Consider the following 14,333-nt stretch of genomic DNA (forward strand, 5'->3'; position numbering starts at 1 on the left):
TACAAAGTTATAATTATCCTAATATAACTTTCAGATATTTTAATATCTGATCAATTAGTCTTCGAATTAATGAATTATTTACTTTACCTCACGTTAGTCTCGTTCCAAACATCGTAAATTGTTGGTTATCTACACGAACCCAGTCTTCACTATGAGTCATCCATACATCAACTGTCTTAAAATCGTTTATTTACTAACTAAGTAATTCACAGAAATGCATAAACAAACAAACAAAGTAGATATGGTTACAAAGAAATGATAGTGGGATGTACCCTAGTGGGCTAAACCGGCATGGCAGCTTGTTAGACAAAAGGGGAGTGGGGGTTAGCTGAGAAGGCACTACAGAGTTGATAATTATAACAATTGAAATGCTAATCCTTTGCACATGAACGCTCACTCATTCTGGAATAATTGCAATCAATGTATATATATATTTATGCTCAGTGAATCGTCGGGATCTCTGTTGGATAGTTTGTTTCTGTTGGAGAGTTTTTCTCTCTCTCTCTCTCTCTCTCTCTCTCTCTCTCTCTCTCTCTCTCTCTCTCTCTCTCTCTCTCTCTCTCTCTCTCTCTCTCTCTCTCTCTCTCTCTCTCTCTCTCTCTCTCTCTCTCTCTCTCAGAATGGATAGTTCAGAGTGACATTCATTCATGTCATTATAGGCTAGATGTTTCGGCGGTTGTCGGTCTTCGCATTCAATGATACCAAATTCCTAGCTGCAGACTAGTAATTAATATCAAAGACTTGTTCTTATTCTGTCGGTATCGATAGTCTAAGAGTTTAACCATGTGGTATGGTTAAAAGATTCATCAATCTACTCAAATCTTAGCTTATACTGAGGTTTATGGTCTCTGCTCAAACCTTGGCCCTCTCATGGTAAGCTGGTCTGCAACCTTTAGCCATCTCGTAATTGAGGTAAGCTCGGTCTGGTGATAGAAAACCCAGGTGGGAGTTTTATTCGGGACATAGAAAAAGGCTGTCTCATGATGGCAGGTCCTGTCTGTGCCCCTGGGGGCGTGCCAAGGACTTAGTGAAACTTTTTAGGGAGTTTCCTTCATTAAACGGTCCAAAATCACATTACACAATTTCACAAACAGTATCATCCTCACTCATTCATCTTATACAACAATTAGATGTAAGCCTCATAACTGAGGCTATTGTATAAACAGTGTTATGGTAAATGTGGCCGTATTGTCTCCCATGAGTTTCACAAACTTGTACCAAACGGACCAGTTCGTAGCTGGAATCTTCACCGATCTGTTATACCTTCTCCAGAACATAAATGTTGTTCTGTTCTCCACTTCTGTGAGGTGGAAGAAATTCCTTTGTTCTCTCTATGAAACTCACTCTCTCTCTATACTCTGGCCATGAGGAGATAATCTCCTCCAGGAATTTATGACCTCTCTGACCACAACAGCTTGGTTGTAGGAGACAGAGAGAGATTGTGCCGAGGTAGGGGGATGGTGCTCGCTGTGTCCAAAGAGGGCAACGTCATGACAACTGCAAGTCCCGTACGGACTCGGGAGAGGCGAAGGTTGAGAGCCATGAGTCCTCCGAAACATGACTCTTCCAAGCTGCTTCTTGACACACTGGTCATTTAAGCCAGCCGCACCAATGTGTCGGAGGAAATACTATACAACTTGCGACCGACGTCAGTGTGCATGACTGGCAAGCGGTACCGGAGCGCCAATTCTAGGTCCAAAAGCCTTCTCAATAGCTTCTAACCCCAAGCCATAAGACTGCTGAACATCTAATCAAATGGCTACACAGACTATTTGCATTGCCCCCCCACCCCCACCCCCCTATTTTACGCTACTCTGTTTATTATCTATGCATAGTCACTTTAACTCTACCTAGCTGTACATATTAGCTCAACTAACCGGTGCCCCTGCACATTGACTCTCTACCCCCTGTATATAGCCTCGCCGTCACGGCTGTTAAAAGGAGAGGACCAAGGTGCAGCGTGGTGAGCGTACATTTCTTTTATTAATCAAAATGACGCCAAACAAAACAATAAACACTACAAAAACAAACCGTGAAGCTCAAAGGCTATGTGCCCTAAACAAAGTCAACTTCCCACAAAGACAGGTGGGAAAAAGGGCTGCCTAAGTATGGTTCCCAATCAGAGACAACGATAGACAGCTGTCCCTGATTGAGAAACATACCTGGCCAAAACATAGAAATACAAAATCATAGATAACAAAACATAGAATGCCCACCCCAAATCACACCCTGACCAAACCAAATAGAGACATTAAAAGGCTCTCTAAGGTCATGGCGTGACACTCGCTATTGTTATTTTACTGCTGCTCTTTAATTATTTGTTTTTATTATTTCATACTTATCTATTTTTTACTTAACACATATTTTCTTAAAACGACATTGTTGGTTAAGGGCTTGTCAGTAAGCATTTCACTGTAAGGTCAACATCTGTTGTATTCGGCGCATGTGACAAATAAAATTTGATGTCATTTCTAATCAGAGGAGTGAATATTGAAATGCTTGATAGAAAATGTGGATATCTGTGGGGACATTCAGGTCATGGCAACCGGTGTGTGCTGAGAGAGATGAGGGAAAGGGGAGTGAACGCATTCAACTGAAATGTGTCTTCCGCACTTAATCAGAGAGGTGCGGGGTCTGCCTTAATAGACATCCACCTCAACAGGGGCAGAATGGTAATGTTTGAGATGTGAGCCTAATTCCGTGCCACAGGGAAGGAATCTGTTTTTCCTGAATCCAATAACAGTGATCCAAGGGGCTTGGGAATGTTTGGAGTTCTGATTGAACCAATCAAACAACAGGGTTTACAACGCACACTGCTTCATCCTGTTACCACTCTCTTTGTTTCTCTCTCTGTCACACACACACACACACACACACACACACACACTTTATTACCTTCTATTCTATGTTCACTGTGAGATGGTACACTGATATTTTATTCCCAAAACAGACATGAGAGGGACTGTGAGGACAGCGATCTGATTTTCTGAAGAGTCTACCGTCTGTCACATGGAAGGTCAATCAAAGGTCACTGGAATCAAAACAAACACGATTTGTTTTAATAGGCAATTACATACACACACACAAACACACACACACACACACACACACACACACACACACACACAGACACACACACACACACACACACACACACACACACACACACACACACACACACACACACACACACACACACACACACACACACAGACACAGAGAGAGAGAGAGAGCTCTAACACAGTGTTGACACACAACAGGAAGTTGACACAATCATCTGAAAAGCTATGGTTTATTCAAAGCATAATCTCTAAAAGTGAATATAAATCTGTTATTACAACCTGGCTACATTGGTATGTACAGTTGATATATCTCTGCTAATCTAATATTCAAACACATTACAGAAGGATCACAATACAACATTCATTAGATAAATACAACAAAATGTTGAGGTGGTTACATGATGGTCTGTGTTGCAATTCATTTAAACACCATATTTAAGATGAAAGTGAATAAAAACAAGACACATTGTCCGTTATAAAAGCAGCAGTCCATGGATATTTGACTAACAGCTGTAACATATTGAGAACATAATGTACCGTGAACATAACACCAGCGCCACAAGAAATAATTAACAGATTATTACCACAATACTAAGAAGAGAATGTGTATACAGTCCACTGTTGAGTGGACAGAGAGTGGACTGGCAGGGAAGTACTGTACTGTACTGGTGGACTGGCAGGGAAGTACTGTACTGGTGGACTGGCAGGGAAGTACTGTACTGGTGGACTGGCAGGGAAGTACTGTACTGTACTGGTGGACTGGCAGGGAAGTACTGTACTGTACTGGTGGACTGGCAGGGAAGTACTGTACTGGTGGACTGGCAGGGAAGTACTGTACTGGTGGACTGGCAGGGAAGTACTGTACTGTACTGGTGGACTGGCAGGGAAGTACTGTACTGGTGGACTGGCAGGGAAGTACTGTACTGGTGGACTGGCAGGGAAGTACTGTACTGGTGGACTGGCAGGGAAGTACTGTACTGTACTGGTGGACTGGCAGGGAAGTACTGTACTGTACTGGTGGACTGGCAGGGAAGTACTGTACTGTACTGGTGGACTGGCAGGGAAGTACTGTACTGTACTGGTGGACTGGCAGGGAAGTACTGTACTGGTGGACTGGCAGGGAAGTACTGTACTGGTGGACTGGCAGGGAAGTACTGTACTGGTGGACTGGCAGGGAAGTACTGTACTGGCGGACTGGCAGGGAAGTACTGTACTGGTGGACTGGCAGGGAAGTACTGTACTGGTGGACTGGCAGGGAAGTACTGTACTGGTGGACTGGCAGGGAAGTACTGTACTGGTGGACTGGCAGGGAAGTACTGTACTGTACTGGTGGACTGGCAGGGAAGTACTGTACTGTACTGGTGGACTGGCAGGGAAGTACTGTACTGGTGGACTGGCAGGGAAGTACTGTACTAGTGGACTGGCAGGGAAGTACTGTACTGGTGGACTGGCAGGGAAGTACTGTACTGTACTGGTGGACTGGCAGGGAAGTACTGTACTGTACTGGTGGACTGGCAGGGAAGTACTGTACTGTACTGGTGGACTGGCAGGGAAGTACTGTACTGTACTGGTGGACTGGCAGGAAGTACTGTACTGTACTGGTGGACTGGCAGGGAAGTACTGTACTGTACTGGTGGACTGGCAGGGAAGTACTGTACTGTACTGGTGGACTGGCAGGGAAGTACTGTACTGTACTGGTGGACTGGCAGGGAAGTACTGTACTGTACTGGTGGACTGGCAGGGAAGTACTGTACTGTACTGGTGGACTGGCAGGGAAGTACTGTACTGGTGGACTGGCAGGGAAGTACTGTACTGTACTGGTGGACTGGCAGGGAAGTACTGTACTGGTGGACTGGCAGGGAAGTACTGTACTGTACTGGTGGACTGGCAGGGAAGTACTGTACTGTACTGGTGGACTGGCAGGGAAGTACTGTACTGGTGGACTGGCAGGGAAGTACTGTACTGTACTGGTGGACTGGCAGGGAAGTACTGTACTGGTGGACTGGCAGGGAAGTACTGTACTGGTGGACTGGCAGGGAAGTACTGTACTGTACTGGTGGACTGGCAGGGAAGTACTGTACTGTACTGGTGGACTGGCAGGGAAGTACTGTACTGGTGGACTGGCAGGGAAGTACTGTACTGTACTGGTGGACTGGCAGGGAAGTACTGTACTGGTGGACTGGCAGGGAAGTACTGTACTGGTGGACTGGCAGGGAAGTACTGTACTGTACTGGTGGACTGGCAGGGAAGTACTGTACTGTACTGGTGGACTGGCAGGGAAGTACTGTACTGTACTGGTGGACTGGCAGGGAAGTACTGTACTGGTGGACTGGCAGGGAAGTACTGTACTGTACTGGTGGACTGGCAGGGAAGTACTGTACTGTACTGGTGGACTGGCAGGGAAGTACTGTACTGTACTGGTGGACTGGCAGGGAAGTACTGTACTGGTGGACTGGCAGGGAAGTACTGTACTGGTGGACTGGCAGGGAAGTACTGTACTGGTGGACTGGCAGGGAAGTACTGTACTGGTGGACTGGCAGGGAAGTACTGTACTGTACTGGTGGACTGGCAGGGAAGTACTGTACTGTACTGGTGGACTGGCAGGGAAGTACTGTACTGGTGGACTGGCAGGGAAGTACTGTACTGGTGGACTGGCAGGGAAGTACTGTACTGTACTGGTGGACTGGCAGGGAAGTACTGTACTGGTGGACTGGCAGGGAAGTACTGTACTGGTGGACTGGCAGGGAAGTACTGTACTGTACTGGTGGACTGGCAGGGAAGTACTGTACTGGTGGACTGGCAGGGAAGTACTGTACTGGTGGACTGGCAGGGAAGTACTGTACTGGTGGACTGGCAGGGAAGTACTGTACTGGTGGACTGGCAGGGAAGTACTGTACTGGTGGACTGGCAGGGAAGTACTGTACTGGTGGACTGGCAGGGAAGTACTGTACTGGTGGACTGGCAGGGAAGTACTGTACTGGTGGACTGGCAGGGAAGTACTGTACTGTACTGGTGGACTGGCAGGGAAGTACTGTACTGGTGGACTGGCAGGGAAGTACTGTACTGGTGGACTGGCAGGAAGTACTGTACTGGTGGACTGGCAGGGAAGTACTGTACTGGTGGACTGGCAGGGAAGTACTGTACTGTACTGGTGGACTGGCAGGGAAGTCCTGTACTGGTGGACTGGCAGGGAAGTACTGTACTGGTGGACTGGCAGGGAAGTACTGTACTGGTGGACTGGCAGGGAAGTACTGTACTGGTGGACTGGCAGGGAAGTACTGTACTCGTGGACTGGCAGGGAAGTACTGTACTGTACTGGTGGACTGGCAGGGAAGTACTGTACTGTACTGGTGGACTGGCAGGGAAGTACTGTACTGTACTGGCGGACTGGCAGGGAAGTACTGTACTGGTGGACTGGCAGGGAAGTACTGTACTAGTGGACTGGCAGGGAAGTACTATACTGGTAGACTGGCAGGGAATTACTGTACTAGTGGACTGGCAGGGAAGTACTGTACTGGTGGACTGGCAGGGAAGTACTGTACTGGTGGACTGGCAGGGAAATACTGTACTGGTGGACTGGCTGGGAAGTACTGTACTGGTGGACTGGCAGGGAAGTACTGTACTGTACTGGTGGACTGGCAGGGAAGTACTGTACTGGTGGACTGGCAGGGAAGTACTGTACTGGTGGACTGGCAGGGAAGTACTGTACTGGTGGACTGGCAGGGAAGTACTGTACTGGTGGACTGGCAGGGAAGTACTGTCCTGACAGAGAATGGACAGGCAGGGTAGTACTCTACTGTGTTACAGACTCTGTGGTAAAGCCTTGTAAATGTGATTGGTTAAATGTGGGAACCATGGGAGTTGTAGTCAGGGAAGAAGAGACAACAGAGAAAGAAAGAGAGAGATGCAGAGGAAGAGGTGATGGATAAAGGGAGAGAGAAATAAAGAGAGAAAGAAGGACGGATATATAGGGGCGAATCATTTAACAGAAGTAGCTAACCCAGAGCCGCGAAGTGTGTGTGTCTTCGTTAGCTCTGTCTCCATGGTTACAGAGACGGCGACAAGGCTCCGAGTCGCCTTGAGGGTGACCTTGTCTCTGATAAAAACCCACAGGCACAAATAAACACACACTTACACAAACACACACAGCACAGGAGGCTGCTGAGAGGAGGATGGCTCATCATAATGGTTGGAATGGAGTGAATGGGATAGAATGGAATGGAGTGAATGGAATAGAATGGAATGAAGGGAATAGAATGGAGTGAATGGAATGGAGTGAATGGAACGGAATGAAGGGAATATAATGGAATGGAATGGAGTGAATGGAATAGAATGGAATGGAGTGAATGGAATAGAATGGAATGGAATGAAGTGAATGGAATGGAATGGAGTGAATGGAATGGAATGGAGTGAATGGAACGGAATGGAATGGAGTGAATGGAATGGAATGGAGTGAATGGAATGGAATGGAATGGAATGGAGTGAATGGAACGGAATGGAATGGAGTGAATGGAATGGAATGGAGTGAATAGAATGGAATGGAATGAAGGGAATAGAATGGAATGGAATGGAATGGAATGGAGTGAATGGAATGGAATGGAGTGAATGGAATGGAGTGAATGGAATGGAGTGAATGGAATGGAGTGGAGTGAATGGAACGGAATGGAATGGAGTGAATGGAATGGAGTGAATGGAATGGAATGAATGGAATGGAGTGGAGTGAATGGAATGGAGTGAATGGAATGGAGTGAATGGAATGGAGTGAATTAAATGGAGTGAATGGAATGAATGGAATGGAGTGAATGGAATGGAGTGAATGGAATGGAATGGAGTGAATGGAATGGAATGGAGTGAATGGAATGGAGTGAATGGAATGGCATCAAACACATGGAATCCATGTGTTTGAAGTGTTCCATACCATTCCATTGATTCTGTTCCAGTCATTACCAGAAGCCAATCCTCCCCAATTAAGGTGCCACCAACCTCCTGTGACACACACACACTGCACACTAACTTTTTGCACCTCAGAGACTATCTTGCACTGACTCACCACACATCGAATCCAATAACACACACACACACACACACAAACACACACACACACACACTCACTCACACCAATGCTGCTGTTCTGTATACTATTTATTCAACTGCGCGACCAAGACACTATCAACTCCATATTTGTAAATAGAGTCCTAGCTGACATATTTAATTTATAATCTATACTGTACCTCCTATTATGTACATAGCAGTTGTATTACTATCCATATTACCATTTCATTACAATGAATCAATAATGAATCAATATTGTACTACAGTGTTGAGGGAGCTAGCAGGAAAGCATTTCACTGCACCTTTTATACCTGCTGTAAACTGTGGGCGTGACCAATAACATGTGATGTTTTATATGATTTGGAAGAGGAGGGAGAGCTCCTGCACGCGTCCTGGATTCTCTCCCTGCAGTTTACACATGCAGGAAGCCAGTGGAATGAAACACTGGTGGAGGAGTGTGTAGTGGTGGCGGTCCTGGTGGAGGAGTGTGTAGTGGTGGAGGTCCTGGTGGAGGAGTGTGTAGTGGTGGAGGTCCTGGTGGAGGAGTGTGTAGTGGTGGAGGTCCTGGTGGAGGAGTGTGTAGTGGTGGAGGAGTGTGTAGTGGTGGGGTCCTGGTGGAGGAGTGTGTAGTGGTGGAGGTCCTGGTAGAGGAGTGTGTAGTGGTGGAGGAGGTGTAGTGGTGGAGGAGTGTGTAGTGGTGGAGGTCCTGGTGGAGGAGTGTGTAGTGGTGGAGGAGGGTGTAGTGGTGGAGGAGTGTGTAGTGGTGGAGGTCCTGGTGGAGGAATGTGTAGTGGTGGAGGAGTGTGTAGTGGTGGAGGTCCTGGTAGAGGAGTGTGTAGTGGTGGAGGTCCTGGTGGAGGAGTGTGTAGTGGTGGAGGTATTCTATGATTTGAAACAGGAGGAGCAGGTCCTGCCCCTGCCAGAGTTTAATTGGGGGGAGATGGTGTCAGGGACTTCTGATTGGAGAAAATCGTTCTCGTTGGCGATGATGTGCTTCACCAGACAGTTAGCTGCTTCATCTATATTAATATTCTCCTAGAGAGAGAGAGAGAGAGAGAGAGAGAGAGAGAGAGAGAGAGAGAGAGAGAGAGAAAGGGGAAGAGCGAGAGAGAGAGGAAGAGAGAGAGAGAGAGAAAGAGAGAGAGGAAAAAAACAATACATTAATTTGATTAATTACTGTCCAACTCCAAGACCACTGCATACAGTATGTGTATGCAGTTGGTTCTGTTTCTGTGTGTCTGTGAGTGTATTACTGTGGCTGTGAGTGTATGTCTCTTCAGTAGTGTCAGTGTATTGTTTTGTCAGTGTATTGTTGTGTCTGTGTATTGTTGTGTCTGTGTATTGTTGTGTCTGTGTATTGTTGTGTCTGTGTATTGTTGTGGCTGTGAGTGTATTGTTGTGGCTGTGTATTGTTGTGGCTGTGAGTGTATTGCTGTGGCTGTGTATTGTTGTGACTGTGAGTGTATTGCTGTGACTGTGAGTGTATTGTTGTGGCTGTGAGTGTATTGTTGTGGCTGTGAGTGTAGTGTTGTGGCTGTGAGTGTATTGTTGTGGCTGTGTATTGCTGTGACTGTGAGTGTATTGTTGTGTCTGTGAGTGTATTGTTGTGACTGTGAGTGTATTGTTGTGGCTGTGAGTGTATTGCTGTGACTGTGAGTGTATTGTTGTGGCTGTGTATTGTGTATTGTTGTGGCTGTGAGTGTATTGTTGTGGCTGTGTATTGTTGTGTCTGTGAGTGTATTGTTGTGGCTGTGTATTGTTGTGGCTGTGAGTGTATTGTTGTGTCTGTGTATTGTTGTGTCTGTGAGTGTATTGTTGTGGCTGTGTATTGTTGTGGCTGTGTATTGCTGTGACTGTGAGTGTATTGTTGTGGCTGTGTATTGTTGTGGCTGTGTATTGTTGTGGCTGTGAGTGTATTGTTGTGGCTGTGTATTGTTGTGTCTGTGAGTGTATTGTTGTGGCTGTGTATTGTTGTGGCTGTGAGTGTATTGTTGTGTCTCTGAGTGTATTGTTGTGACTGTGAGTGTATTGTTGTGACTGTGAGTGTATTGTTGTGGCTGTGTATTGTTGTGGCTGTGAGTGTATTGTTGTGACTGTGAGTGTATTGTTGTGGCTGTGTATTGTTGTGGCTGTGTATTGGTGTGGCTGTGTATTGTTGTGGCTGTGAGTGTATTGTTGTGACTGTGCGTGTATTGTTGTGACTGTGCGTGTATTGTTGTGGCTGTGAGTGTATTGTTGTGTCTGTGAGTGTATTGTTGTGTCTGTGAGTGTATTGTTGTGACTGTGTATTGTTGTGACTGTGAGTGTATTGTTGTGTCTGTGAGTGTATTGTTGTGTCTGTGAGTGTATTGTTGTGACTGTGAGTGTATTGTTGTGACTGTGAGTGTATTGTTGTGGCTGTGAGTGTATGTCTCTTCAGTAGTGTCAGTGTGACGTTTTGATGCTGTGAAATAAAAGTTGGTATCCATCAATCAAACTCAAACGCTCACAGACACACAGACACATACACAGAGGCACACAACGACACAGACACACAGACACATACACAGAGGCACACAACGACACAGACACACCGACACATACACAGAGGCACACAACGACACTCACTCACTCATGGGTTGATGTGCAGTGACACATCTGCATCTTCTACCTATTGCAACGGTTTGATAATGAGACTAAAACACCAATCCACACGTTAATAATTTGGTGTGGTTTCTGTAACGAAGCCTTCGGCGTTGAGGTGAACTATGGGTTCAAGTCAGGAGAGGACAGGGTCAGTGATCACTAATGAGAAGTTAATGAGAGGGAGAACATTAAGACAGGGATAAAAGTCTGCCTTCTGATTTTAGAACATTTCAAGCCTCCAACAGCTGCTTCGCCAGCGACACACACGCACACACACATGCACACACAACACACACACACACAACACACAGTCTTCCTCAGACCATGGGGTGAGTTGGGCAGCAGAATTAATTAGTTGAATATTGAATCTTCATGAGGTCCTTTATCAGCTTGCTCAGCAGGATGTGACATAGTGTAGTCTACAGCAGACTTCCTCTCTAATAACATCTTACATTACCACATAGAGAGAGAGAGAGAGAGAGAGACAGAGAGAGAGAGAGAGAGAGAGAGACAGAGAGATAGATAGATAGATAGATAGAGAGACAGAGATATAGAGAGAGAGACAGGGAGAGAGACACACAGAGAGAGAGAGAGAGAGAGAGAGAGAGAGAGAGAGAGAGAGAGAGAGAGATCCTTTATAGACTCTTGTAATAGGCTTATTTCACCACAAATAATAGACATACAAAAATAAAACAAAATTCAGAACGGGTTCATGAAACAGAGAGGCTTTATCTAATAGCAGGCACATGACTGGTCCACACACACACATCTCAAAGCTCTTTCTGAGAAAATCAGTCATTTGCGTCATCTTGCGTTTCCACTAAGACGTGAAGAGAAACACGTCGTCATGGAGTCTTCAGGGAGATGGACCGGACAACTCAACACCACTGGAAGGCTCAAGGACTTGTCTTAATGGTCTGCACACCCCTCTCTACACCACTGTCTATAGCACACAATACACCACTCTCTACACCACTGTCTATAGCACACAATACACCCCTCTCTACACCACTGTCTATAGCACACCATACACCACTCTCTACACCACTGTCTATAGCATGCCATACACCACTCTCTACATCACTGTCTATAGCACGCCATACACCACTTCATACACCACTGTCTATAGCCCTCCATACACCACTCTCTACACCACTCTCTACACCACTGTCTATAGCACTCCGTACACCACTCTCTACAACACTCTACACCATTGTCTACAGCACTCCATACACCACACTCTACACCACTGTCTATAGCATGCCATACACCCCTCTCTACACCACTGTCTATAGCACTCCATACACCACTCTCTACACCACTCTCTACACCACTGTCTATAGCACTCCATACACCACTCTCTACATCATTGTCTATAGCACTCCATACACTACACTCTACACCACTGTCTATAGCATGCCATACACCCCTCTCTACACCACTGTCTATAGCACTCCATACACCACTCTCTACACCACTCTCTACACCACTGTCTATAGCACTCCATACACCACTCTCTACATCATTGTCTATAGCACTCCATACACCACACTCTACACCACTGTCTATAGCACTCCATACACCACTCTCTACACCACTCTCTACACCACTGTCTATAGCACTCCATACACCACTCTCTACATCATTGTCTATAGCACTCCATACACCCAACTCTACACCACTATCTATAGCACTCCATACACCACTCTCTACACCACTGTCTATAGCATGCCATACACCACTATTTACACCACTGTCTATAGCACTCCATAAACCACTCTCTACATCACTGTCTATAGCACTCCATACACCACTCTCTACATCACTGTCTATAGCACTCCATACACCACTGTCTATAGCCCTCCATACACCACTCTCTACACCACTGTCTATAGCACTCCATAAACCACTCTCTACATCACTGTCTATAGCATGCCATACACCACTATTTACACCACTGTCTATAGCACTCCATAAACCACTCTCTACACCACTGTCTATAGCACTCCATACACCACTCTCTACACCACTGTCTATAGCACGCCATACACCACTCTACACCACTGTCTATAGCACTCCATACACCACTCTCTACATCACTGTCTATAGCACTCCATACACCACTCTCTACACCACTGTCTATAGCATGCCATACACCACTCCCTACACCACTGTCTATAGCACTACATACACCACGCCATACATCACTCTCTACACCACTGTCTAAAGCACTCCATACACCCCTCTCTACACCACTGTCTATAGCATGCCATACACCACTCTCTACATCACTGTCTATAGCACTCCATACACCACTGTCTATAGCCCTCCATACACCACTCTCTACATCACTGTCTATAGCCCTCCATACACCACTCTCTACACCACTGTCTATAGCGCTCCATACACCATTCTCCACACCACTGTCTATAGCACTCCATACACCCCTCTCTACACCACTGTCTATAGCATGCCATACACCACTCTCTACATCACTGTCTATAGCACTCCATACACCACTGTCTACACCACTGTCTATAGCACGCCATACACCACTCTCTACACCACTGTCTATAGCATGCCATACACCACTCTCTACATCACTGTCTATAGCACTCCATACACCACTGTCTATAGCCCTCCATACACCACTCTCTACACCACTGTCTATAGCACGCCATACACCACTCCCTACACCACTGTCTATAGCACGCCATACACCACTCTCTACACCACTGTCTATAGCACGCCATACACCACCCTCTACACCACTGTCTATAGCACGCCATACACCACTCCCTACACCACTGTCTATAGCATACACATACACCACTGTATATAGCACTACATACACACTGTCTATAGCACTACATACACCATACATCACTCTCTACACCACTGTCTATAGCACTCACTGTCTACACCACTGCACTCCATACACCACACCACTACATCACGCCATACACCACTCTCTACACCACTGTCTATAGCACGCCATATACACCACTCTCTACACCACTGTCTATAGCACGCCATACACCACTCCCTACACCACTGTCTATAGCACGCCATACACCACTCTCTACACCACTGTCTATAGCACGCCATACACCACTCCCTACACCACTCTCTACACCACTGTCTATAGCACTCCATACACCACTCCCTACACCACTGTCAATAGCATGCCATACACCACTCCCTACACCACTCTCTACATCACTGTCTATAGCACTCCATACACCACACCATACATCACTCTCTACACCACTGTCTATAGCATGCCATACACCACTCCCTACACCACTGTCTATAGCACTCCATACACCCCTCTCTACATCACTGTCTATAGCACTACATACACCACTCTCTACATCACTGTCTATAGCACTCCATACACCACGCCATACATCACTCTCTACACCACTGTCTATAGCATGCCATACACCACTCCATACACCACTCTCTACACCACTGTCTATAGCACGCCATACACCACTCTCTACACAACTGTCTATAGCACTCCATACACCACTCTCTACACCCCTGTCTATAGCACTCCATACACCACTCTCTACATCACTGTCTATAGCA

At 46.3% G+C, this 14,333-nt stretch overlaps 1 protein-coding gene across 1 annotated transcript in view; it reads right to left on the bottom strand.

Annotated features, from left to right (window-relative positions):
• Positions 1-8,928: 8,928 nt before the first annotated feature.
• Positions 8,929-14,333, bottom strand: part of LOC112267481 (ras-related protein Rab-38-like) — a 16,154-nt gene continuing 10,749 nt past the window's right edge. The window contains exon 3 of the mRNA XM_042297617.1: positions 8,929-9,149. Within this exon, the coding sequence (XP_042153551.1) occupies positions 8,997-9,149 (153 nt within the window). The 3' untranslated portion in view covers positions 8,929-8,996. The remainder of the gene's footprint in view (positions 9,150-14,333) is intronic.

The sequence above is a fragment of the Oncorhynchus tshawytscha genome, linkage group LG14 (genome assembly GCF_018296145.1).
Source record: "Oncorhynchus tshawytscha isolate Ot180627B linkage group LG14, Otsh_v2.0, whole genome shotgun sequence".
Classification (NCBI taxonomy): domain Eukaryota; kingdom Metazoa; phylum Chordata; class Actinopteri; order Salmoniformes; family Salmonidae; genus Oncorhynchus; species Oncorhynchus tshawytscha.